The sequence below is a fragment of the Punctularia strigosozonata genome, assembly GCF_000264995.1.
Source record: "Punctularia strigosozonata HHB-11173 SS5 unplaced genomic scaffold PUNSTscaffold_1, whole genome shotgun sequence".
In the NCBI taxonomy this organism is placed as follows: Eukaryota; Fungi; Basidiomycota; class Agaricomycetes; order Corticiales; family Punctulariaceae; genus Punctularia; species Punctularia strigosozonata.
Window position 1 is genome coordinate 1 of NW_006767433.1, and position 25289 is coordinate 25289.

The 25289-nt window shown below is 54.2% G+C and overlaps 9 protein-coding genes across 9 annotated transcripts; 3 read left to right on the forward strand and 6 right to left on the reverse strand.

Annotated features, from left to right (window-relative positions):
- Positions 1-558: 558 nt before the first annotated feature.
- On the forward strand, positions 559-2218 carry PUNSTDRAFT_139760 (uncharacterized protein; the record flags this gene model as incomplete). Its single annotated transcript, XM_007377949.1, has 2 exons — positions 559-783; positions 838-2218. 2 exons carry the CDS (start codon positions 559-561, stop codon positions 2107-2109), a joined length of 1497 nt encoding a protein of 498 aa, XP_007378011.1. The 3' UTR covers positions 2110-2218.
- Positions 2219-2273: 55 nt separating this feature from the next.
- Positions 2274-3737, reverse strand: PUNSTDRAFT_139761 (ras-domain-containing protein; the record flags this gene model as incomplete). The annotated part of the gene is made up of 3 exons (XM_007377950.1): positions 2274-3425; positions 3483-3596; positions 3672-3737. 3 exons carry the CDS (start codon positions 3735-3737, stop codon positions 2274-2276), a joined length of 1332 nt encoding a protein of 443 aa, XP_007378012.1.
- A 1048-nt stretch (positions 3738-4785) lies between these two features.
- PUNSTDRAFT_128778 (uncharacterized protein) lies at positions 4786-8485 on the forward strand (the record flags this gene model as incomplete). The annotated part of the gene is made up of 17 exons (XM_007377951.1): positions 4786-4988; positions 5037-5083; positions 5134-5178; positions 5238-5270; positions 5326-5495; positions 5550-5628; positions 6256-6262; positions 6323-6345; positions 6403-6558; positions 6614-6750; positions 6801-6873; positions 6927-6965; positions 7017-7354; positions 7414-7486; positions 7540-7943; positions 7998-8138; positions 8192-8485. 17 exons carry the CDS (start codon positions 4786-4788, stop codon positions 8483-8485), a joined length of 2262 nt encoding a protein of 753 aa, XP_007378013.1.
- A 62-nt stretch (positions 8486-8547) lies between these two features.
- Positions 8548-11154, reverse strand: PUNSTDRAFT_78541 (FAD/NAD(P)-binding domain-containing protein). The gene is made up of 13 exons (XM_007377952.1): positions 10596-11154; positions 10471-10544; positions 10288-10412; positions 10159-10223; positions 9885-10100; positions 9693-9828; positions 9574-9642; positions 9394-9514; positions 9233-9339; positions 9039-9177; positions 8835-8980; positions 8731-8775; positions 8548-8670 (listed from the first exon to the last, which is right to left on the reverse strand). Exons 1-13 carry the CDS (start codon positions 11037-11039, stop codon positions 8615-8617), a joined length of 1743 nt encoding a protein of 580 aa, XP_007378014.1. The 5' UTR covers positions 11040-11154; the 3' UTR covers positions 8548-8614.
- A 228-nt stretch (positions 11155-11382) lies between these two features.
- PUNSTDRAFT_139763 (uncharacterized protein) lies at positions 11383-16822 on the reverse strand. The gene is made up of 21 exons (XM_007377953.1): positions 16739-16822; positions 16109-16675; positions 16029-16050; positions 15886-15973; positions 15722-15824; positions 15547-15661; positions 15433-15479; positions 14187-15379; positions 13990-14134; positions 13778-13922; positions 13536-13715; positions 13427-13477; positions 13355-13376; positions 13194-13301; positions 12995-13139; positions 12868-12942; positions 12775-12815; positions 12485-12716; positions 12235-12424; positions 12005-12182; positions 11383-11951 (listed from the first exon to the last, which is right to left on the reverse strand). The coding sequence occupies exons 2-21, from the start codon at positions 16550-16552 to the stop codon at positions 11774-11776; spliced, it is 3702 nt and encodes a 1233-aa protein (XP_007378015.1). The 5' UTR covers positions 16553-16675; positions 16739-16822; the 3' UTR covers positions 11383-11773.
- Positions 16823-17576: 754 nt separating this feature from the next.
- PUNSTDRAFT_109449 (uncharacterized protein) lies at positions 17577-17855 on the reverse strand (the record flags this gene model as incomplete). The annotated part of the gene is made up of 2 exons (XM_007377954.1): positions 17577-17672; positions 17733-17855. 2 exons carry the CDS (start codon positions 17853-17855, stop codon positions 17577-17579), a joined length of 219 nt encoding a protein of 72 aa, XP_007378016.1.
- Positions 17856-18060: 205 nt separating this feature from the next.
- On the reverse strand, positions 18061-19370 carry PUNSTDRAFT_94058 (ClpP/crotonase; the record flags this gene model as incomplete). Its single annotated transcript, XM_007377955.1, has 5 exons — positions 18061-18327; positions 18380-18709; positions 18762-18982; positions 19040-19149; positions 19288-19370. The coding sequence occupies 5 exons, from the start codon at positions 19368-19370 to the stop codon at positions 18241-18243; spliced, it is 831 nt and encodes a 276-aa protein (XP_007378017.1). The 3' UTR covers positions 18061-18240.
- Positions 19371-19678: 308 nt separating this feature from the next.
- Positions 19679-22824, forward strand: PUNSTDRAFT_78548 (MFS general substrate transporter). Its single transcript, XM_007377956.1, has 17 exons — positions 19679-20107; positions 20200-20244; positions 20301-20360; positions 20414-20426; positions 20476-20579; positions 20639-20717; positions 20770-20913; positions 20961-21181; positions 21235-21279; positions 21327-21373; positions 21435-21527; positions 21580-21612; positions 21672-21718; positions 21787-21859; positions 21916-22436; positions 22498-22566; positions 22622-22824. Exons 1-15 carry the CDS (start codon positions 19982-19984, stop codon positions 21986-21988), a joined length of 1203 nt encoding a protein of 400 aa, XP_007378018.1. The 5' UTR covers positions 19679-19981; the 3' UTR covers positions 21989-22436; positions 22498-22566; positions 22622-22824.
- Positions 22825-23012: 188 nt separating this feature from the next.
- On the reverse strand, positions 23013-24641 carry PUNSTDRAFT_139767 (alpha/beta-hydrolase; the record flags this gene model as incomplete). The annotated part of the gene is made up of 4 exons (XM_007377957.1): positions 23013-23107; positions 23349-24078; positions 24140-24153; positions 24212-24641. The coding sequence occupies 4 exons, from the start codon at positions 24639-24641 to the stop codon at positions 23013-23015; spliced, it is 1269 nt and encodes a 422-aa protein (XP_007378019.1).
- Positions 24642-25289: the final 648 nt, after the last annotated feature.

Below are 25289 nucleotides of genomic sequence, written 5' to 3' on the forward strand. Positions count from 1 at the left end.
AGCACGGAGATGTCGGTCATCGTCCGTTCTTCGGTCTTACTTAGTTTGGTCAGTGTACGGTCAACGTGAATTGAACACGCGACTCGCCTGGACTTGAAATCTAGGGCCGGTTGAAACCTCAGTCGATATTTCAAGTATACATTTGTGTTAAAACCAATTCTGGATTTTTTACGCCCAATAAGTCTAGATTGTAGTCGATACGTCATGTGCGAGTTTGGGACATAATGGAGTTGGTATTTATAATCCCACATTGGGTTTATTCTTATGGTAACGTACATGACTCCGACGCGGTATAGACTACAAATTCAAGTTACAATCTAAGCTGTATTTGGTCCTTGGTCTCAATATCTACGGCAGATTGGCGTGAAAAAATTAATCCAAACCGGGTTCGTAATGTGGAACCCTGGCAGTGACTTCAACTATTGTATCTCGGGCCGCATGATGCCTGCTCGTAATCCACCACCACCACCACCACCACCACCAATACGACGCGCTCGTTAACGGCGACCTTGTCACCAGTACTTACCGCACTGCCGAACTCCATCACCCACTACTGGCATGCACCGAGCTCTCCTTATTCACGAAATAGCTGTACGGATCGCTGAATGGGCGGTTGCTCTCTCAGAGTTCGGTGACATCAATTTGTTAAACCTCGCTTTCACCTGCAAAGCATGGTCGGAAATCGCACTTGATGCACTATGGTCTACTATTCATGATCTCCACCATGTCTTGCGTTTGATACCTGGATATCGATATGCCGAGGGTGGCGGGGCCTACGGCTGGGTATGTCAATTCTTCGTCGGGGTGCAGTCATACTTGCCTGACGAACTTCTGTAGGGATTCACGCGTCCAATATCGCAGTTGGACCTGGATCGTTTTCGTTACTACGCAGGCAGAATCAGGACACTGGACATGGACTATCCGGGAGCGAAAATCGACGTCAGTAGCGTTCTCCGTACACTAAACATCCTCAAGCCTCCCCACCATCATCTCTTTCCCGAGCTCCGATCCCTCCGCTTCGAGTTGCATCCTATGCAGGCAGATCTTGCGGCTATCTGTATCGGTCCACGGCTCCAAACCGTCGAAATCCATTTCAGAGAATCTGACGAAGGCGAGGTCTGGATGACCTACCGTCCCGACGTGCTACGACGGTTCCTGCTCCAGCTCGTAAAATTTCCTACGCCTGTGATGATCAATGCGCTCAATCTTCAGCTGCCGACGCTAGATTATAGCCATTTGACGCTCGTCGCTGGATTACGCTCGTTGAGCCGGCTATCGCTCTGTACGCACAGCATGTTGAACGACCCCAAGTTCTTAGACTCCCTCCGCCAGGTTTGCTCCATGCCGTCCGTCGTGGATCTCATCGTTCACATCTACTGGTGGGGCCCGGAGAGAGATCATGACCATTCTGTGTGTTTCCGACCAGCGGCGTCCGTGTTCGGATCCCGCCATACGTACGCAGGTGGTCTCCCCAGTCTCGGGCAGCTCGCGGCGGTCGTTCCGGAGGCTCCCGAGATGAGTTGGAACGCGACCTGGGACGAGCTACCAGAAGAATGGGAGCCGATGTTCGAAGCCCTCTTTCAGCGCCCCGCGCACCTCCTTCGGTCCCTGGGTCTTCATTCCCGGTCGGCGCAGTCGGAGCAACCGCCCCCGACGGCCATGTTGCGCATGCCGCTGTACGATCAGCTCCGCGAGCTGAACATCTCCGTCCCGTTCGACTGGACGGACGAAGCCGTCGTCCACGTCGCGTGCTCGTGCCCGGCCCTCGCGTCCATGTCGCTTCTCTTCGACGATCATCCAGATGACAGCCAGCTATACCGCGTTTCCACCACGCCCCGCGTGCTCGCGTCACTCGCGATCACTTGCGATCGCCTGGAGCGCCTGCGTATCCACGTCAATCCGCGACTTCAACTACCAGAAGCACCAGCCACCCCGACGTCTGGGTTCGAGGGAAACACGCGCCTGCTCGAGCTGTACGTTCGATTCCTGCCTGCCTTTGACTACCCCGCATTCTTCGAGGAACACGTCAAAAAGTTATATCCCAAGCTTAAGAAAGGTCGTGAGGTGGAAGGACCGGCAATGCTGTGGAAAGCCGAAGGAGGACGCTAGCGCGGCGATGCGATTTGCGTCGTCGATTATAGACAAGCGGTCACATAAAACCTGCATAATATAACCGCCCTGTAACAATATTAACATGCAACAATCTAGTCCAATAATACCGATAAAGAGGAACTGTCCGAGGGTTCGCATCGTCTCCGCACAATGAGAGTGGATTATGAGGCACAACAAGTATCCGCCCCGGGGACCTTCCACCCCTTCGCCCTCCTCCTCCCTCCCCTCCCTCGCGCATCCAGCCGAATCGTGCCCCCGCCGTCCACATCATCGCTATCGAGCCCAGAGCGATCGCGCACGTGGAGCGTGCGCGCGTCGAGGGCGGCTTCGTACGCCCAGCGGGCGAGCACGCGCTGCGCGACGTAGGCAAACACGTCCGGAACGCCGTCGCCCGTCTTGGCGGAGGCGAAGAAGAGCTTGGGGCCCCGTGGCGCGCGCGGGGGGAGGGACGCGAGCGCGAGGGAGGGGAGGGAGTGCGCGTGCGGGTAGGGGTTGGTGGTGCTGGGGGTGGTAGAGGTGGACGAGTAGGGCCGACGCGGGGCGACGGTGGGTGCGTCGGAGGTGGTGGACATGGAGAGCGAGGCCATGCGGCGCGGGGTGCGCGTGGGGGACATTTCGAGCGAGGAGAGGGAGGACGAGCGGGTGCGGGAGCGCGAGCGGGAGTGCGCGCGGGAGTAGTAGGACGCGCGGGGCGAGGAGCGCGCGGATGAAAAGTGGTCGTGGAGAGAGAGTGAGAGCGAGGAGGAGGGCGTGTGGTAGATCGTCACCGTCGTCCGGGTCGTGCGAACGGTGCCAATCATCGAGGTCGCGGAACGCGAGTGCGAGCGGGAGAGAGATTTAGACTTGGAGGAGATCGCGATGGAGCGGGGGTGCGGGAGTGGGGAGGAGTTGGAAAGAGGGTGCGGAAAGGCTTCGCGGTCGGTGAGCGGCTCGTCGTGTGAGATGATCGAGTCGTGGTCGGATATAGGGGAGGGCGGATGGGAATCCGGGGGGATAAGCGTGTCGAGGAACCGCATGGCTTCTAGCTCAGTCACGATCGAGTTGATATAGCCGTCTGCTGCAGTTTGCGTAGCAGCGTTGTGGTTGATGCTAGATCCTGGTCTGGCAAGGTCCATCTTGTTCCCCACGACCACGCAGCAGAAATCCGCCGCCTCTTCGTCCGGCACTGGTGCCTTCGCGCGGAACTCGTCCCACCAACGCGTGAGGCTCGTCAAGGTGGATGGCTTGTTCACGTCGAAGATGAGGAGAACAGCGTCCGCGCCGCGGAAGAAGGCGGAAGATAGAGAGGAGAATCGTTCTTGGCCGGCAGTGTCCTACTGGCGGAGGGTCGGCATCAGCGTCGGTCCACGGAACAGGGGAATGGCTCTGACCCAGATCTGCAGCGTCACAGACTCGTCTGGTATGTGCGGGTGTGGAACCGTTTTCGCGATGAAGTCGGCGCCGATGGTAGCGCGGTATCCAGTTGAGAAACGACCCGAGATGTACTGAGCGAGATAAAGATGTTCATCAGTCGTAGATCTTTACGGGCGCTTGCATCGTCCTGGTTGTATGAGACGTACTTGACCGCGCAGGCTGGTCTTGCCGACGCCGGAGTCGCCGACGACGACGAGCTTTATGGTCTGCATGGTGGTGAGAGCAGAAAAAGCATGATTGCCTCGAACGCCGCGCTCCTTGGCAACTCACTTCCTCCCACTTCCACGAGCTTGACCACGACATCATCTCTCTCAGGCTTCACCACATCTGTCATTCCTATGTCTGTGACCCGATGCTGCTGCTGATGCTGGTCTTTGAGTTCGCCACTATCATCATGGCATAACGACCCCTTAGCTTAAGTTACTGCGGCGATCGTCCTAGTATCCATCACTCCGGTCTATGACTGCTCAGCAATCTACACTGTACACGCCATCCCGATGTATCTGAATCCACTGGTCCCGTCAGCAGATCCTTCTAAAGCGTCTCTGCCCCTCTCGCCTAGATCGCGCTGCTCGACTTGGGTTGGGGCAAGGACAGAAGGCGAAGTTCATCGACTGCGACTGCGACTGCGTACGGCCCGGGCGACGATAACATCAACTCTTTCACCACGCTGGACATTGGCTGCTAGGAAGACGTATTTCATACGCATATACCACCCCACGATGGTGCATTCTTCCTGAGCGATATTAGCGTCGCTCGTAGTACTTCAAAACAAACATGTTGAAATGCCAGGCTTAATCCATATACTCAGAGGAAGAGGTGCAGCTGATCCGGCCAACAACCGGACTATCCGGCGAAGGGAACCATGCTACATCATGCCGTAACCCGTCGACCGTTCATGAATGTATTTCTCAGAATCATCGTGGTCGTCTGAACTCTAGACCAGGACCTAGGATACGGAATATCGTCGGTGTTCATGTTTCTGAAGCAAAGGGCCAGACCATCGTCGTCCACTGTCACCAGGTTCGGTACCCTGTTACTGTCCAAACACTGGCGCACAACAATGTCCGAAACACGAGGCGCGAGTAGCACGCGGTAACGGAGCTCGAAACGCTGAATGATCGGCTGGAGAGTACCTCGCTTTTTTGTGACGTCGTCACGCTTCACCCGAGTCCAACGTTCAAGCGACCACCGTTGCCTACTCTCTGGAACTCGCAAACTTGCACATTCGTGTCGTTCGGTTGCCGGATTAACCGTACGATGGAGCATGAACCGATGGACATCAGTGATCCGGAAGCCAACGAACTTGACGAACTCGACGAACTAGTTGACGTTGGCCCTCGTTTCGACCCTGAAAGTATACTCAAGGCAGGCAAAGCTATGGCTCAGCAGCTCGAGGTCATGACGGAGAGGTGGAATCTGTCGCCTGAACGTGCAACCATTTGGAAGGCGGCTCTGCACAGGTCGGTCGAAGACATATCTCGTGAACGAAGGCTGACGCCCTATCTCAGCATTTCTGAATTTACCCTCCCAACGACGTCTATCGCAGTGTATGGGCGTAAGTAACAGCACACCGCCTTCTAGGTACATATATGACGTGATCCATAGGTACCGGAGATGGAAAAAGCACGCTTCTCAACGCACTAGTTGGCTGTAAGCGAGCGACGTCCGTCGTGATGTATGTTCCACGGCGCTGATCATACATCGCTCAGTGGACATCTTCCCGTCGTCAGCCACCGGTAAAGGTATGCATGACGTCGCCTGCGGTCTTGTACAATCTGAACCGAAGCACTCCGGCAGCCGCTACCGGTGCACCGATCGTTATATCGTACCACGACTCGCCTATGATCTACTGTGACATTCAGTTTCTTGCCGAAAGCGCATGGAAGGATCAACTCTCGCAGTACCGTACCGATATCCTAGATGGCGTCCCCATCAATGACGACGTCAGGAAACTGACTTGGAACAAGGTGAGGCGTGATATCTAGCATTCGCCCTCTATCTTACATGATTATTCACACTAGATCAAGGAAATATATCCTGGACTGTCCGATAAGGATATCCTCAAGATGACCCCCGACGAAAACATCTCGTACGATCCTTGTGCGTGATCAATTTTATCGTCCCTTTCCTACTCTAACAGCTGGCGCTCAGTCTCTAAAGCATTGCTAGGAGAAAAGGCTCATTTTCAAGGAAGTGCGGATACTATCCGCGAAAAACTGCGAGCCTACGTTGGACATGCCAAGCATGCCGGCTTGGATCAACCAAAAGGCGGGCTCCTGAAATCCGCAGTATCCTGTTTCTTACCTCCTTTCAGGCTGCGTGTGGCCGCTGATTGTCGATATTGATGTTCGCGCGAAAGTTGAACTACTCAAATATGGTTTGTCGATGATCGATTTGCCGGGAACTGGTGATGTCAATGCTGCACGCGAGCAGGTGACCTCTCACTACGGACAGAAAGCCGATGGGTTTCTTGTTGTGGCTGACATTCAGAGAGCTGTTACTACTTCTGAGCCTTTTCGTACGCATCCGATACCATATCCCAAGGTGCAGCATGATCTCATGCCAGAGACAGAGCACCTTAAGAACCTTACAAGTTCGTTATACTTCCTGCATACATGTCACCCGCTGTGACCTGACAAGATCTCTCCGCGATTTGTTATTTCCAGTGTGTAAGTCGACTAAAATCTGATGTGGAATTTGCGTTGATGTATTCGCCACATACCCTAGCTGTTGGGTGCGTATCCCCGACAAGCTGCTTCTTTCTTCCGCATGCTGGCTGATGTGGAAGTACTAGTCTTGACAAGGTCGTGTTTGTCTGTCAGTTACATTCGTATTCCTTGTCAACTGCGGGCTCAATAATCTTCGTCCATAAAGGCACAAAAGCGGACATGTGTAGCAACGATACCGATTTGCCTGATCACTCCAAGGAATCGCAATTATGGCTTGAGCTGTCCACCGATCGGGAGAGAATGGTCTCTCAGCGTGCCCAGAAGCAGGCGGAACTGAATCGTCTCAGCAATGTGGGCAAGGGTCAGCCTGCTTCTTGATTCAATGTTATACACCTCTGACTGACATCGACGGACAGAACGCAAAAAATCGGAGGGACTCTCAGAGGCCTTCGAGCAGCTTCAATCAACTGTCAAGGAATTGCAGCGCATCGAGTCATTGTTGGCAGACAATGACAAGCAGATGAGACGGTTTTGCACTGCAGAACGGTCTAAGGTAAGTAAAGCTCGTATCGACATGCGACTGCTATGTCAACGTGTACCTAGGACATAGTAATGTCACTGAACGAAAGGATCGCCGAAATTCTTGACAGGAATGAGGCTAGCATTTGCATGCCTCGTAAGCATCCGACCTCACAATCCTCGCCACATTAGATCCTGATGCCTTAACAGGTGTCTATTGTTGTGCAGCACGTCACTCTATCTTGTCTTGTGCGTGTATATGCACTCTATGCGCACGAATCCTCATCCTGGTTTTCGTAGCCGGGACTCATGCACCCAACGTATACAAGGAGATGGATGAAACGGGCATTCCTGCCATACGCCAGTGGTGCCAAAACCTGGGCTTAGCGGCATGTATCAAGGCCGTCATTGAGTTTATTGAGCAACTTGATATTCTTGTGGTTGATGTCCAGCGGTATCTCGATAATTCGCTTGTAGGGGATGCCTCATATCGCGCAGCCCTCCAAGAGGAATGGCAAAGCACGTCACATGTGGAAATCATGAACCATATGAAAGCACTTGCAGAGGCCGAGGTGGAAACTCTCAAGAAACGTTTCAGGCGTTATCTAAACGAATCCTGTACCATAGGCATCGAGAAAGTAAGATATTGATCCGATATGCAACGTTAACTAATGGCTGAAGTGACTGAAACCTACAGGCAAGTGACGCTGCGCTCCGCACTGCTGAGGATTTGTGCGACTCAGGATTACACCACAACACCGTAAGAGCAAGTTCGTATCCCTAATCCCTCTGTGGCATATAGTTTGTCGCTCACGTGAAACAGCTTTCCGTCATAACGGTGTCTTCCGGGAGAACTGGAACTACAAGCTGCTTATCCCGTTCCAAGATGCGATCATGCCTCAATGGAACTCTCTTTTCGCCCGACGAATGTTCGATGCACTCGAGGCCAACGTCGCGAAAGGCATCAAGAAGATTATCAAGCAAATGGCGCCTAAGACGAGCCTCACCGCCGGACCTCTGAAGCGCCAGTTCTCAAAGCAAAGAAAGAAGTGCGAGAAGAACGTTCGCAAGTCTATGAACATAGCATTGCGCCAGTGGGAAAGCGCCTTCCAGAAGGATCGCAAGGATCTCCATAGTTCAATGCACGAATGGATTCAAACACGCCTGGAAGATGTGTATCAGGAGGCGGCAAGTAAGAAGGGGCCTGGTAGCTCGAAAATCTCGAAGGTCTGGCAGCGGAACTCTTATAGCTATTCTGCCCACTCGCTAATACACTGTCAGATTCTATTTCGTGATTTCATAGGAGAAAGCAAGCGTGACATTTTCATCGATCTTGGCAAACACGTCTTCAATAGCCTCGATCGTACTGCAGACAAGGTACAAGCAATCATGACAAGGCGTCTGTGCGCCGTTGCAGATCAGGTAGGTACAAGAATGGTTGTTTTATCCGAACGTTACTTGATAGAGCCGGACAGTGCACGTTGGATATGGCATTACTGTGGGATAGACCGACGGAAAATATCGACTACACCCAGGACAGGGTGGATTTGGCCGCGATGCGAGAGGAACTGAAAAAATACCATTCATTGGCAGAAGAGAGGAGATATGATATGCTGATGAACGGGGTGGAAATGGAAGGGGAAGGAGTAATAGCGAAAACGGAGCAGGGAGTGGCGGTGAAAATGGAGAAGGGATTGATGTCGAAAACGGAGGAAGTGATAATTGGAACGCCGGAGGAACGAGGATTCATGAAGCAGGAGCATCCGTGACTTGAACTGAGTACATATGGTATGGTCCCGAAAATGCGCTTGTTGAATAGGTTATCGTACATTGCACCTTATCGTAACATATAGCTCGTATCTTATTGCGATAAGTGATCATGTTGGTGCAGGGGGCCGTCAATCCTGAGCGCTGTATCGTGTGCCGAACACACCCTCTTGCTTCGCCTTTATCTCTATGGCATGGGATTAACATGAATACTGAGACATTGAGTTTACTTGTATACGATACTCACGAAGAGCTAAGTGTGTCGAATGAAAACGACATAACGCAAGGTTTCCTGGAAGCCGGTCGAGTTATCCCTTTTCAGTCCAATCATAGAGAGGAAGATACTCGTACCCATTAGGTACCAAAGATTCGGGAGCCCAATCTCGCGAGCGTTGCCGCGGATTTCGCCCTCTGCGTTCAGCCCCCAGATGGGCTTGCACTTGTCTGCGATTTCCTTTCCGCTGACAGACGCGATCGCCGTCCGCGGATCACCAAAGCTGGAACAGGACACGATCAATATTACAAGAGTCAAGCGTGCTCGAATTGAGATCTTACCCCGTGGCGAAGATGACGACATCAGCGGGTATCTCGCTGCCGTCCGCAAACTTGATGCCAGACTTGGTGAAGCGCTCGATGCCGCTCCCGTTCTTGATCTTGATCTTTCCGTCGATGACCATCTGGCTAGCGCCGACGTCTATTGACACCGCTGAGCACGACTTGTGATATTGAATGAACCTGGAAAATCTCACCGAGGTAGTATCCTCCTCCGCGACTGTACGCCATGAGCAAGAAACCGGAGTCTTCGGGGCCGAGATTTGTCTTGAAGCCGACCTTGTTCAGGTCCTCGAGTAGTTTCCTATGACATCGTCAGGAATAGACGCACGTCAGTTTCAAGACGCAGAATCCGTACTTGTCAGCATCAGCGATCGCACGTGCCACGCGTTTGTGCATGTGCTTGAGGAAATAGTTCGGGAACGATGCACCCAACATATCGGCGACCTCGACTGGGACAGGCTGGTTCCAGTATACCCCTGCGGAGCATCGTCACCCAGGGGTCACACGCTGAAAGGGCTCAGCGTGGTAGACGTACCGAGCATGCGCGGCATTCCCTGCTTAGTGCTCATGATATATGTCGAGGAGCGCTGGTATATGGTAACGTCTAGGCGAATCGTCAACATCACCATGAAGATAGCCTTGGAGAACACCCACCGACGCCGTGTTCTACGTAGTCCGCGGCGATGTCATGACTAGAAGTACATGCGCCGACGATGACAACTTTCTTGCCAACGTGGTCGGTTGCGCGATGGTGCTGAGTTGAGTGCAAGATTTGGCCGCTGAACTCCTCCTTCGATTCAAGCGAGGTCAGAGCAACATGACACCGGGACCACCTCCATAACGCACCTTCCCGGGGATGTCAGGCATGTTGGGCACGCCGCCTGCTAATCCGAGGGCGTACACGAGGTGATCGACGGAGAAGGTCCGCTCCTTTCCGTCACCGCGTCTGACGACGACGGTCCACTTCTTCGTCTTTTCGTCTTGTTCAGTCTTCAACACCGTGGCCGACGTCCACACGTTCAACTCCATGTTATGCGCGTAAGCCTCTAACCAGTCCGCGAGCTGGGTAGATTCCGCTGACTGAGTGGCCTGAAGATGTGGTAAAGGGAGATAAGCGCACCTTCTGAGCTGGGGTGTAAACCGGCCAATTGGGAGGGAATGGTAGGTAAGGCATATGATCGTACCCTATGAACGAATGAAGTAACATCTTGAGGTCCGGTTCGCGGTACATAGTTCGGAGGCAACTCACAGACGGGGTCGTGGAGACACAAGGCCTCGTATCGATTCCTCCATTGGTCTCCGATACGCGCCTGCTTTTCCAGAACAAGAGTCGGGATGTCCATCAGCTTCAGCCTGGCAGCCGCATCCAGCCCGCTGATACGCAGATGTCAGTGTCCCATGATAACATATGTCAAACTCGAGCGCAGCTAACCTTTGTCCAGCGCCAATCACGATGACTTGAGGCTCGGTGTCTTCAAACTCCACCTCTCTACGCCGTTTATCAACCTATACCAACCAATGAGTATGTTTCGCGTGAATTCGATGGTACGTACTCACCCACTTGCCATGCGATGGGTTATGCTCCCGTAAGGGGCCGACTTTCTCCGGGAAGCCCTTGAGCTCTTTCAAATTGGTGAAGACAGTGTGCGCTTTCCACGCCAGGCCGTTGACCTCGTTCCCGGTCGCGCCATCGCCGGATACGGGGACGGGAACGAGTCTGAAGAGGCCAACACCGACACCGACCGCCGTCTCGAAGCCGAAGAACCCGCGGATCCAGGCGAGGTCGGGTGCCGGCCTATCGAGGGAGACGGAGGCGGCGTCCAGTTTGACGTTGCTGATCTTCGATTTATTGAGGCGATCGCTCAGGAACGGCTCGATGCGTTCCGAATTCTTGAATGTGCGGAAGTCCCAGGTGAGGGCGAGTAGGTCGCGCCAATAGATGTCCACGATCTTCTCGTCGACGAAGAGGTTCAAGACGCCACCTGCGTCGTTCGCCTCCATCGCTGCGCCAAAGCGCCTTACCCATTCGTCGGCAATGTCTTTAGCCGGGATGGAGGAGAGCGCCGTAGGCTGGACGCCTAGCTTGTCCAGGGTGGGGAGACAGTCGGTGGTGGACGCCATGTCGAGGGGGGTACGAATGAAGATGGGCGTAGACTCACTTAATCTTGGTCTGCTTGCTATCTCGCCGCCCAAGCCGCCCGTTACCGATCTCACGAACGATCGCTGCATGCCTTGGGATTGGTACGAGAACCCGACACATTCCCCGCGTTCCCCGCATTCCCCAGATCACGCGCCTTGCCGAACGCGGGGAGATGTCTCGGCATCATCCGGTCTGGGTCGGAAGCGGGTACAAGATTGGTCCATGACCATCTGACATTGCATTGCAAAGGAAGTGCTGAGACATTGTAGACCACATCATACTCGCAGTACAATCACAAGCCGGCCCGTCGCGTCATCGCTGAGGAGCACCTTGTCAGCAGTGTAGACCCGTTTCGTAGGGAGTGAAACGGCACCCTCCAACCCCTGAACCACTCTCGGATTCGAGCCCCCTTCGCCCGTAAAGGCGAGCTTGCACATCTACAGCGCTAGATGCGCAGCAAGGAGAGTGTCAGGTGGCTCCGAGATCAGCGATGTGCGTGAAAAGCCGATGCTTGAGGATGGTCACGCCCTCTAGTTTGTCATGATGACGTGGTGCCAGTATACAGTGCTCAAAGGCACCATCCGAGTGACGGGGATCATGCCTCTTTTGTGGTCGTACGGGAGCCCATAGGGATGCCCCGGCGCCCCTCGGCTAGTCTGATGCCCACTCCGTCGATGTGGTATTGCTCCCCGACGAGCTCCTTCGTGGCCACCATGAGGCGGTCCAACCTCGTCATAATGTTGAATGCGGTCGTCGTTGCCACGCAGAAGATCCTGGAACAAGGTCAGCCTGATGCCGGTCTCGACGGCAGGGAAGGAAGGCGCACAGATATTGCTCGTTCTCCAACGTATCGATGGTGACCGTCCGAGGGAGCCCGTAAGGATCGTCTTGGTCCGGTAGGAGGACATTGAGCCCATGTTGATGGAGCATGAATCGGTCGACCAGAGGGCATGGCGTGATCTGAGGCAGAGGATTCCCCGTGCGTAGTGCTGTGGTGATCAAACCTGCATTATCGTCAGCACACGAAAGTTCAGTTAGAAATGGATGATAACGTACTGATCACAGCTAAGACGTCCCCCTGGAAGTCGGAATCCAGGAATCGCGTGCGTTGGAGGAACGCATACGTCCATGGGCCGTCTAACTGCTCCACCACGGACATGAGGTTGCTTAAGAGATAAGCAATCTGTAGCTGCGTGTCGCAGATCTTCTGGTACCTTTCCGCGGGCCACTTCCCTCGAAGCGAGAACTACAGACATACAAGCAAGTCAATTTTCTGGTCTACTACGGAAGGAAGCGGCAAACTCGCCTCATATATTATGTTATCTTTGAGTGCTATGGACCGCTTCAACTTGGCTCGGATAGCGATGAGGCTGCGGACGATCTCCTGAGTGATGTTGTCCTTGCTCGGCCGCGCGTGATGAGTGACGGCGAACGAGATTATCGAACAGTAGAGGCATCCTAAGTCGGTGGCGGTGGTGGCTAGACTTGATCGCTGATACCGCCGCAGAGTTGTGGATGGAGGAAGGAAAGAGAATATACTGGAAAATGGCCATGAGTGTCGTTTTGCGTCGAGGAACCTAGGAAGAGACTACACACAAGGCTGCTGTCACCCCCGCGGTAACCAGGACGAAGCGTCTCTACATCGCTCAATGAATCAGTCTGTTCCTCCGCCGAGGAGGTTACGCCTACCCATGCCACTGCCCAACCGACACCAGGGGAGCCAAACAGAGGGAAGTGGGTGTCCTGCCACGAGTAACCGACAACCTGTACGAACGTCATCAACGTCAACGCTGGCTCAAAACCGGCTGGGACTTACTAGCATAGCTGTCACGAAGAAGATGATCTTTGTCATCGGAGGGACCGGCCAGTATAGCCTCCCGAAGAACATGAAGGGAAAGAAAATCGCGGTGACGGCGCCGAGGCCGTACGGGCTGCCATGGCCTGCACCGGTGGAGATGTACCTAGTCAAATACCGTCAACTCGATACGTGGAGCAGCACGGAGATTAGTTTGTACCACATGAGCAGGCCAAGCACTCCGCCACCAAACGTGCTGAAGATGCGAGCGGTGAGGCCGAATGTCGTGTCTCCGCGAAAACGCGCCAGAGTAAGCTGGCCCATGAAGCTATGGACCGGACGTCAATGGAAGCGTCGGAACGGAAGTACGAAGTAACTAACATTCCCCAAATGAACCGGTTTTCTGCGACGAATCAGCAAGCAAGCACCCCTCGATCGAGGCAATCCACTTACCATAGCCGAATTCGGCAGACGACTGGATGAAGATCGGAAGCGCGAGCACGACTGAGAACAGAACCTTGAGCTCATGCATCAGTGAGTTCCGGAGGAGACCGTGCTCAACTAGTCAATACGCCGGCTTTGATGGCAAAGACAGCATTGCCTCTAGTGAGAGCAGCAAGATTGCGATATAGGAAGTTCATGACCCATTCGAATGGGTTCGCAGGGGGCATGGCATCTGGATCTCGACCAGCTGTCTGGCCCAGATCCTCCGGCCAGTGGTCGCCTATACCTTGAACAACGTCTAAGGGGTGTTGGCGTTGTCAGATACTTGTCACAGAATGCATGAACGAAACAACCACGAACTTGGATCTTCGTCCTCCCCTCGATCCTCGGCTTCATTATAGGTGGTGTACGACTGCCATAAGACATTCGCTCGGGATAGCCACGAAGTCGGGTACCACAGACGACTACGTCCTGCATTCTCTTCCACCTTCAATATGCCGCCGAGCTAGAGAAAACGGGTAGAGAGTCAAAAACTACTCAAAGCTAGGATTAATGCTATCGCCTGGACTCACCACGTCGACCAGATTCTGAGAGAATCGCATCAGATGGTACTGATACACATAGCAGTGGAAGAGGTATCGATGAGGTGGCGTGTCCATATCGTCCGCTCCCTGCCTCGGGTCCAACGCAACGCGATAGGGCTCCAGAATCGCGTGCCTGTCACGACTTTAATCAAAATCGGATTCTGAGTCACTTCAAAGCGACCCACCTCTTGACCTCCCTAAAGAGCCTCAATTCATCCACCAGCGCCGCATGCAACTTCTCAACCTCCTCCCTCCCTTCCTTCCAACATTTCTCCCTCTCCCTCCCTCTCTTCCATACCATCACCCAGTCCCATCGGTCCTGCCTCACGACGTCCAGCCATCTCTCGACACCCTTCAACCCGTCCAAGTTTGCGCTCAGCAGTCCGTCGCAGCTCTGCCCGAGAAGCTCAACCGCCCGCGTCAACAAACGCTCCCCACTCGGATGCGCGTAGTGTCTGTTCTCGAGGCTTTGGTACCGCTGGGACTCGAACACTCCCACAAGTGGCTCGTTCCGCTGGAGCGCAAAGTGAAATAGCGAGTTGTGTAGGCTGTGATGGTGGTTCGCGCCGGTCGACACGGGAGCACGCGCGTGGTGATGGTGGAAGCGCGACATGTTGAAGGGTGAGTGTGGATGGTGCTGGAAGATGTCGCGGAAGTGTGCGTGCGCGCTTGAGTCGGTCCGGGAGGCGTTTTGACGCCTTCGACGCGCGTTCCCGGCCTTTTCCCTATCCTTTGTATAAGTCCCCGATCCGGTTCCAGTTCCCGTGCCCGTTCCCGTAACCGATACCGGGGACGTTGGCGTCACCTGGCCACTCTCGAGGTCATCCCGCCTAGGTGACGGACTGGGGGGCCTGCTCTCCCTTGGAGACCCCGGAGGGCTTCCAGGCGAGCTTCCGGGCCTGCTCGGTCCTGGCGTGCCCACCCTACTTTGCGCCGGGCTGCCAACGCGGCTAGGGCCTGGCGTCATCGGGAAGCGCTCACGAAGGGGATCTACAAGCGCGAAGAAGACGCCCATCCCGTTAGCGCGCACGCTCAGCCGACGGGAGTCGGGCTGGAGGCTGGTCAGATCTGCAGGACCGATGCGGCCGTAGGTGATGTCGCGAGTGATGAGCCGCGTGGAAGCGGCGAGCGGGACGAGCGCGCCTTCGGACTGCGCGACGGCGGTGCGGATGGAGGAAACGGTCGAGGCAAACGCGGGCGAGTGCGGGTCTGTGCCGAGTGCGGCGCGATGCAGGGTGAGCGAGGTAACCAAAGGGGTGAACACGGCCCGGAGGCGGGTGCGATATTCGCCCATGACCGTTTCTGGGAAAAAGAAGAGCGAACAGAAGAGCGCGACGGCAGAATGGATCGCGACGGGGACGACGATGGTTTTGCCGAACTTTCATCACTGAATCAACGTTTGGAAGTGCTCGAGAATGAATCGTGACCTACAAGGTAGTATGCGTATGGAAACAACGGCGCCGATGTCAGAGAGATACCTGTTCAGAGGTATGAGTTATTGGCGACAGACAAAGGGACAAGGAATCAAACGATGCCAAAACGTACTCAGGCAGATACAGGACAGAACCGTCGCGAATGTATACGGACCCGGACCTTTCCCTTTAATATACAACATGGTTGCTGAACCTATGAACATAAATATGGCCATAATCACTGTTACCTATCAAGCACGCGTGAGCTCCAGAAGCTCGCAATACAAGGTGGAATGGTAAAAACACACCCGCCATTCGATGTATTGACCAGAGAAGATGCTGGTGGAACTCGCGTTGGGGACGATATGCCTTCGAGTTAGGTTGGCCAGTTTAATACCGAGGCAACTCCATCTGACAACGCGTAAGGGTCGTTAAGCACGAATCTGAGACTCGAGTGCGAAATAAAACTCACGCCCATGAAGTAGTGACGAACAGCAAGATGAAGAACTCGCGCTCCAGGACGGCCATGAACTGGTCGCTTGGCGGTGATAGGACGGAAGCTATTGCAATCATTGTCATAAGGGAAGACTGTATGCGGAGAAGATGGGTAATTACCGACTAGGATGATGAAACTAGCCTATATGCGCATCGAGTTAACATCAGTATTCCCGTGGACACCGTAAATTGTCTCATACCTGACCCATGGACTGTTGAACAGGACGGATGAGAAGGAGAACTAGAGATAGCCAGGCAGCTAGAGCGCTCCTAATCGCAGGCTTCAACTTCGACCACGTCGCATTGGCCGGGATCCACCGAAGCTGCTTTGGTACGGTAAAGATAGGAGCCCTCCGTGTCGCCTTCGTGACCTCGCTATTCCCCTTCTCGTTCGCATCGCCTCTGTGTCGAGCAATGTCCCCACTGCTATTCCTGCTCGCCTTCTCCTGTACGATCTCTTGCTGCTGCATTTCGGGGTCTGAAGTGCGACCAGTACTGCTTCCGTCACCTTGGGCGTCGGTGGCGTCTGGGCTGGGTTCGTCGGCGATCGACGGCGCCTGGGCGAATGAAACCCGGTGGCTCTCGTCCGGTCGCCGAGCGATAGGGGCATGGACAGGAAGTGGTGGCGAGTTGTCTTCGCGCATATATGCGGTCGTTGCTCCTTTCGGTGTAGTGCACAGTTGTAAGTCGAGCGTCAAGGTCACGATAGATGACTCGAGGGGAGGAGAATTGCTAGGTCACGACTAATCGTCGACCCGGGCCGGATACTAAACGGGGGTAATCGGGCCTTAGCATGCACGGGAAACGGCGATAAAGATGGGAATACGTACGTATGTCTCCGTAACGCAGAGTCCCGCCCAAGAACGTCAAGAACGATAAGGACAACCAATGAGAGATCGCTCGGACTAATGCAGTTTTTCGAATGTATGCGCGGATGTAGCGCGACGAATGGGTGAACTCGTGATATGCGATTACAGTCGATATAGTATGAGGTTCTTCCGTTCGATGGCGCGTCAGCGAGCGCTGCGATTATAGAAAAGGTAGATTGGTCAAGAAGCCGAAACAAGGCTGCGGGATGCCGATGAGGTCGAGGTTAAACCCGCTTACGTCTGCACAGCCACATTACGTACGCGGGTCGACGGCTTGCTGCACAGCTGTATCCTCACATGCAACGCTCCTCATTCACACATCTTTCCACTCGGACGGCTTTCAGCCAGGAGACTACAATCCATACTCTCACGTGTCGCCCCGGAAACAAGAACGTAAGTGGTCTTGCTGCGCGAAGAAATTTGAGAGAGTCAGAGCTCCGACATGACCGCATTTACTGCGAGAAGTGTCATGTGTAAGGGAAGGGGCGCGAGTGACTCCGACGATAAAACCGGGGAACGACGTGTAACACTGCTTGAGCAATCATGAGGTTGCATTGATACCTCTTCGAAGTCGTACCATACTGTAGGTATTGTGGTAACAGCGGAGGAGTCTGTATCTTCGCAGTGAGGCGCGTAGATGGTTCATTATGCAGTGATGCTGAGGCCCTGGGTCCTGATAGGATGTACGAGTTCTAAGAGTACCATTGCATGCGTGGGCTTTGCGAGACTCACTGTTCACCACCTTACACGAGCCAGTATTCCATATCTCTTGAAGACATATAGCGCTCTGAGACACTGCTCACGCAGGAATCATGAGCTCCCCCCATGTCCGTACGGCAGCGATCCCGCCGAAGAAAACTAGGACACCCGTGAGGATGTTGATGTTCCCCGGGAGCTATACAATGTATGTTAGCTTCACAAGTATCAGACAAGTCCACGTATGTCATAAACACACCTTTTCGGGAGACCAAATCTCCTGGCGCATGAACCGGGAGAACGCGCCCTCGTTCGGGTCGACTCTCCTGGCAGAGTGGCCCTGGAGGGCATACATGTTGGGTGCAGCTCCGCGGCGGTTCATTGTCAGATTCGGTAACCGATAGAGGGGCGAAGAATGAGAAGCTGTGAGTTTTGGACAGACGACGTCGAGTTGCTCCGGACGGTTGAGAGGAGAGGAGTGCGCCAGCAGCCGACGGCTGCGCCACAAAAAATAAGACCACGTGCGCGTGAGCGCCTATTGAAATTTCGCCCAACGTCAGCCCGTTCACAAAGTCCATGTGGCAAGCGCGTGCTGAGATCGCCATAATACATACATCGATAGTACAGACGAACGAGACAAAATTTTTGTTGGTTTCAATGTGAACGCGGTCAAAAACGAAGGACGATCGGATCGGGTCCCTTGCGATTCGCGACGGACAGGTGCAAAGACGGGGGGCCTGATCATGATGATTGCAACAAACGTCCTATCATAGCTTCGCCGTGCTCTTGATAGAAAGGGGCGCAAACGTAGGTGGCGCCTTTGTCTTGAAAGCAGTGAGGGCGTCCTCAAGATCCTGCATCCGCACTCAGCCAAGTCGTCGCAGCCCCACCGAAGTACCTCCTCACCTTGGTCTGCAACATCGCCGAGTTCCACACAGCGGTATACTCCAAGTTCTCCCGAACTGAATGATCCCTCGCATGAAGCAATAGCTTCTTCGTACCCATGACAGCGACGGGGCTCTTGCTCGCGATGACCTTCGCGACCTCCAACGCCGCCTTGCGCACCTGCACGTAGTCGCCATCAACCACCTTAGATACAAGTCCCAGCCGAAGCGCTTCATCTGCATTGAAGGAGCGCGCGGTGTATGCCAGCTCATGCAATAGGGACGACGATCCAGTGATCTTGGGCGTGCGCGCAAGCGTGCCTATGTCAGCGGCAAGACCAACGTCTGCTTCCTAATGTGTAGAACATTAGCACAATTCTAATATATGTTCACCCTTGACTGACTTTAATGGAGAACGTAGCATCACGAGCCGCGTAGCGTATATCACAGGCTGCGATTATGTCGATGGCGAGACCGAAGGCTACGCCGTGTACTGCAGCAATAACGGGTACGGGGCACCGCTCAGGAGCCGATATCGCGTGTTGGAATGAGAGAATCTCAGGGCGTAGTTGGTAGGCTGTCCGTGCAGGATCGGTTGCCGTCGGAAGAGTGGATAGATGGTTCACTTGTAGCATTCCATGAGACGAAAGTTATCATAGTAAACGGGATATGCAAAGCCCACCATCGATACCGGCAGAGAACAGCTTTGGCAGCGCTGAGGCTAGCACTACGACGCGCACGTCCCCGTCGTCGCAAATAGTGTCAAGGATAGCACTGTATTCTTCCCAGAAGCTGAGTCCACATGAGCGATGATGCATTGGAGCATGGCAATGAGCTAGCTACGGCTGAGTGAAGGCATTCACTGGTTTTCTTGAATACAATCTCAGTGAGTAAAGAGAGCTCGAGCAAAGTGATCGTACGCAGCCTTACCGAGTCAACTCCAGTAGGGCAACGTGGGGATAAGGAAATGATACGCAGATAAATTGCGGTTGCGGTTTTCTTGTCGGTGCCATTGCTGTTCGTGAAGAAAGAAGAAAGAAACAAGGGCGAAAGGGATGTTCACGGGGATCGTATGTCAACGCGCAAAGCGTAAATGCGGGACGCGACCGGCATCGGCTATATATGTAACCGGTATGTCCGTACGCATCGGCCGCACAAAGTTCGTGGCAGCGACTTGTCGTAATTTACATCATTTCTCACTTGTTCTCCGGTCCTCTCAGTCTCCTCAACCATGTCTGTGAACCCTCTCTCCGACCCTCTTGATCATGCATCTAGTCGCCGTCGCTCATCATTTTCAGCGACGAGTCCTCCTTCCAGTCCCCCACAATCTGCTAGCTTGAAAAAAGTCTTCGGCTCCACTGATCCATTTGATCTCTCCGCCGGGCCAGGAAGCGAACAGCGCCGTTTGGATGTCTTGCAGTCCTGGGACACACTTTCTGCAACGGGTTCCCTTGTATTAGAGCACGACTTAGGCACTACATCTGTATTAGAAGAAGCGAGGGCGGGAGGAGACGTTGCTTCCAAGCACTCGGGATCGGTGTATGATGTATCAAGAGTCAATGCGCCGTCAACGCGGGTGGATCCTTCAGCCGTGCTCGAGGTGGTGGAGGATATTTCGCCGGAGATGCGCGCGAAGATACGTCGTCAAGGTCGGGTGCACTTCGTGGTGCTTTGCTGGGTGCTCTTCCTCAATGGCTGGAACGACGGCTCGGCTGGCCCGCTCATCCCGACAATTCAACGCGTATATCATGTAGGTCATCATTCACGATCCCTTCATCCACCTCTGGTTCCCCCCGTGTCTCTTACTCCTTGCGTTGCTGGCTCGCTCATACGTATGAGTAGGTCGACTTCGCGATCGTGTCTCTAATCTTCGTGTGCAACTGCGTGGTATGCGTTTCTGGCATGCACGGACTGAAGCAAAGATTGATCGAATTACCTCACAGGGATTCATTGCAGGCGCGCTTGCGAACGTTTGGCTCGCGGACAGAGTTGGATTTGGGAAGGTTAGCCTCTCCGCTAACACCTAGTGCTCTGGTGTACTAAAGCGTAACGCAAGGCTATGTTCCTCGGTACGCACATCACGACAGCGGACATGGCATGCATCTGAGATCACGCCAGGCGCCTCCTCCACGACCATTGCCTACGCCATTCAAGCTCCTGCGCCGTCATTTCCGGTTCTCGCCGCAGCATACGTCATATCAGGATTTGGCCTCTCCATCCTTGTATGTTCTCCCTGACATGGTCTTTTGGGTTTCGTAAATCATTCACGGACAGCAACCAGAACGCGAGCGCGAATGGATTCGTAGGAAGCCTTAAAGAACACGTTTCTACGAAACTATCTTTCATCCATGCGTCTTACGGTACGTGAAAATACCATAACCCCTTTCATCGGGCTTCTCACATGTAGGTCAGGTATCGGCGCCTTCGCAGCGCCCCTTGCGGCAACCCACTTCGCCTCGCAACGACGATGGAGCTTCCACTTCCTCGTATCGCTCGGCATCTCTGTCATCGCGCTCACGCTCGTCGGGGTCGTGTATAGGTTCAGAACCCTCACTCGTACGTCTTCTAACCCAAAATTCCGATCTGTCTAACGTACATGGCAGAACTTCTGCGTGAATCTGGGCACGCCGAATCCGCCGAAGGAAACTCGTCGGATAGCAAGTACTCCCAAATTTTCCGCATCAAGCTCGTGCATCTCCTTGCTCTATTCGCCCTCGTCTATGTTGGGACAGAGGTGACACTAGGCGGCTGGATTGTAACGTTTATCATCGAAAAGCGTGGGGGAGGGCCAAGTGCTGGATATGTCAGCTCCGGATTCTTCGGTGTAGGCATTCTGGTCTCCGCTCGAACGGACAAGCAGCTGATGCTCACCTTCAGGGTCTGGCACTCGGAAGGGTGCTACTGATCGGCGTGAATCGTCTGGTATGTGCTGGGAACATGGAGGAGGTTGCGCCCTCTAACGGCAACAGGTTGGCCCGCGCCGTGCGCTGATGATCTACGTGACATTGTCCATCGCGTGCGTGTATTCATCTAACACGGCAAGCTTCGCTGCATCGCATCGCTGACTACTGGTGTAGGCTCCAGATCACTGTTTGGCGCGTACCGTCGCTCGTCGAGAACGCGGTAGCCGTGTCGGTCATCGGCTTGCTCTTTGGACCAATGTATCCCATGCACGTCTTCTGTTCCACTCCGTCATTTTGCACGCTAACGTCCGCTTCGTAGCTTGATGAACCACGCCAGTCGGGTGATGCCGAAGTCAGCTACTCACCTCCCGGCATCGTGCATGAACCATGACTGAAATGACGGCATCTTAGATGGCTACTCACAGGCTCCTTGGGTTGGATCGGCGGCGTTGGAAACAGTGCGTTCTATTTCTTCATTACATTGTTCCCCGCACATAAGAGTGCTCATGTACGGACGATGACGCAGCTGGCTCGGCCGTGTTGCCCTTCATAACCGGTATCCTTGCTGCACGATTCGGAATTAATTCACTGCAGCCCTTGTAGGTCTTGCTACTGCGCTTTCCGTTCGCGCATGTGCACTAATGATATTTCGCAGCCTCGTAGCGATGATGATACTTTTGTTTTGCGTCTGGGCGGCGGTGCCCAAGAGCCCGCGCCGACCCGAGTGATTCTGGAATTGCATGTAACAGATTTCATCGTCCGCAAAACATGGGTGCTGTCCGTCAGAGGCCGGACACTATACCGTAATCAATGGGTACTCTCTATGTCAAAATAACATCCAAGAGCTGTTGCCGTCCCGAAGTAAACTCGAATGAAGTGAACAGCATACTCGGATTCCACGCGCTTCGACGAAAGGCCGCAGGATCCTGAAATGGGGTAGACTATGACGCTCGGACCAAGGTACCCTGCACCTCTCGTGTGCATATCCATGAAAACAACCAATTTTGATATCTCAGATGCGTTTCCAGCCATTCGTGGTCTTCGACGCAGCAGAGTGCGTGGTCGACATCCCGAGGGGTGCGGCAGCAACCACGAACAAGCAACACGCTCAACCGCGGACGGTGTCGTCTTCCTACGTATCTGGAAGATAATCCGTATGCGAACCGCCTCAAGTTCGTGAGTGGTCACTATCCTTCAGAAGCGTTATGACTTCGACATATCATTATCTCTCCTTCAGTTATGCGGCTTGGCACTGGGCCTCGGGTGCCTGCACAACTTGAGCATAACACACGGAAATCTCAAAGGCGTAAGCATGTTTGTATATCTCTCGGCCTCAGAACTATTAATGAACCACCTTCCAGGTCAATACTCTCATGGACGACGATCTAAAAGCACGACTGGCAGACTTCGGTTTGATCGTGATTGGTACCGAACCTTCAGTAACCCAGTGAGACTATATCACGACTGCACTGAAAGCAGGATCTGAGCGCTGGATGGCTCCTGAACTAATCGACCCGGAAGTGATTTGCCTGCCGAACCCATCGTCGTATATATACGCGTTCGCTATGGTATCCTCGGAGGTGAATTTCGTTTCAAGCTTCAACAAATGTCGCTCACTCATCCATGCTGACAGATGTTCACCGGAGATTATCCATCCTCCGAAATTCGGACGGAGACTGCCGTGATCCAAAGGGTATCTCGCGGAAATCGCCCCCAACGCCCTCTCGATGGGAGCGTTGGGTATGAGTCGTGCTACCCATCGGCGAGAAAGCTCACGCCGAGTTTGTCCCTACGCAAGCCACGCGACGGAGGATAGCGCAACATGGACGATGACCCATCCGCTTTGTCTGTGTCGTTTAGGAGTGATTATCCAAATAATCCTCACCAACTGTTTCGTCACCGATGTAGTCATTGGAGGCATATACAGGACTACTGTGTTAGCATAGGTAATGGATGTCCGTCTCAAGTCGCCAAAGAGGAACAGTGGGGAAGCGTCTGCGTAGATAGCCTCAGAGCAAACTCGGCTGCCGCCCCTCTCTCCTCTCTCATACTAGTCCGGGGAGAAACACACCGCATGCACCCACTCACCCACGTCCTTCAGCGCATCTGTTCGCTCAGGCTCGTGCCAAGCGAAACTGCAGAAGTCGTGCGTCGCGTCCGGCTTATCTATGAAATGTACCGCGTCTGCTCCCGATTCCGCTACGATCCTGTTGCGCAAAGTGACGACCGGGTCGTATGTCTGCTCCGCGCCACCAACGACGATGCACGTCTTGGGAAATCCTCGGAACAAGCCCGAGACGCGCTCAGGTTCGAGCGAACGGGAGGCGGGCGCGATCCATGCCATCGCCTCACGATCGTGCACGCTCAAGTTCCCTGTCAACGCGCGGTACGTGTATCCCGACGCGACGATGGGCTCCACGAAGTCGGATCTTGCATTTCTGGCCATCGACGAGTTCGGCCCGATGTGTGTGTTCGCAAAGTCGACCGTCGGGGAGAAGAGGAGGACAGCGCCGGGGAACGGCAGGTCTTTGAACTCGAAGGCGATGAGGTATCGCACGAACCATACCGCGAGGGCGCCGCCGGCGGAATCGCCGCTGATGACGACGTTTTGACTCGTGAACCCGAGGGTGTTGACGAGGTAGTTATATCCGGCGACGGCGTCCAGGAGAGGGGCAGGAAAGGGATTCCGAGGTTCGAAGGGAGGGCCGGCCGAGATACGGTATTCGAGGGCGAAGATGCGCGGGGTGGAAGGAAAGTACTGCTGGAAACCGGCGTACAGATCCTTCATCACTCCTTCTGTAGGCTTTCCTGCGCCCATCTGCGGAGTGTGCGGTACATTAGCGAAAGAAGTATCAGCGTGCACATGCGTATGTTCGTACCACGAATCCTCCTCCTGCAACATTTATGCATCAGGTTTGTACGCTTGAACGCTCGATAATACAAACACGTACCATGTAGATGATAGACAACTTTCTCTCCTGCCTCTGCTTTCTGCCCTGGCTTTCCGTCCGCACCCCTACGTCCGACCCAGTATCCAGATACATCTACGGCACTGACTCCGTTTGCCTCAGCCATGCGCCCAACTTCCCCTTTAACATACTGCGGTGCCGCATCCACCGCGACCAATCCGTCAGCATCCGCCGACTGCGCCTTTGGGTCCGGAGGCACCCATGTAGGTATTTCGGTGTCCCATAGTACGTTCACATACACGCGGAAGAACTGGACGATCAACGATCGGGATAGCGTCCAGCTCGGGCGTGGCCGCGCAGCGGGGATAGCGTAGCGAGCGAGCCAGTACGGCAGTCGGATAAAGAGGATTATCAAAATCGTCACAACGAGGTAGAAAAATCGGAGCGGCTGGCGCCGAAAAGAGAAGGCCATGGCAAAGGCTGTTTTGGGCGATCATTCTGTGGGCATCATTTTATGGGTACGAGCAGGTTGGACAGCATTTCTGAAGCCTCGAAGAGTGGTGATGACAAGCAGTACACAGACGGCCGAGCGCCGTGGGAAGATCTCGCGGGGTCGAGTCAACGGCGACTCGACGCACATTCGCAAGAAACCTCATGCTTGCGCTAACATGAGCTCGGGAACAAATCTAAAGTCGATGGAATAGTTACAAATCACGAACATCAAGCTGGGCGCAGAGCACCTGCACGCCGCACTCCTCGCAACTCGGAGGCGACAACCTCACTCGAGATTGCCTATCAGCAGACCGGTGGTGCTCCAGCGAGATAGGTGACATTGTGTTACGGCACTCGTAGTCACCAGAGCTTGCCCTTACTTGGCCGGGTCTGAAGCTCGAAAGGAGTTAAGGGACGGTACCTGACAACTCGGCATGCTGCCGCGGGCCAGTGCATACCTTGTTGCCGGATCGGGGAAGGTTGAACTATGCAATCGTGCGCTACTGCGTAGCTGTTGGGCTCTCCGCGCGCAGATACGAAATGCAGCAGCGAGTTACCGTACTTCAAACCGAGTCTGCAATTTGACCGATGAAACACTGACAATCGCTTTTACCTTCGTAAGTAACCC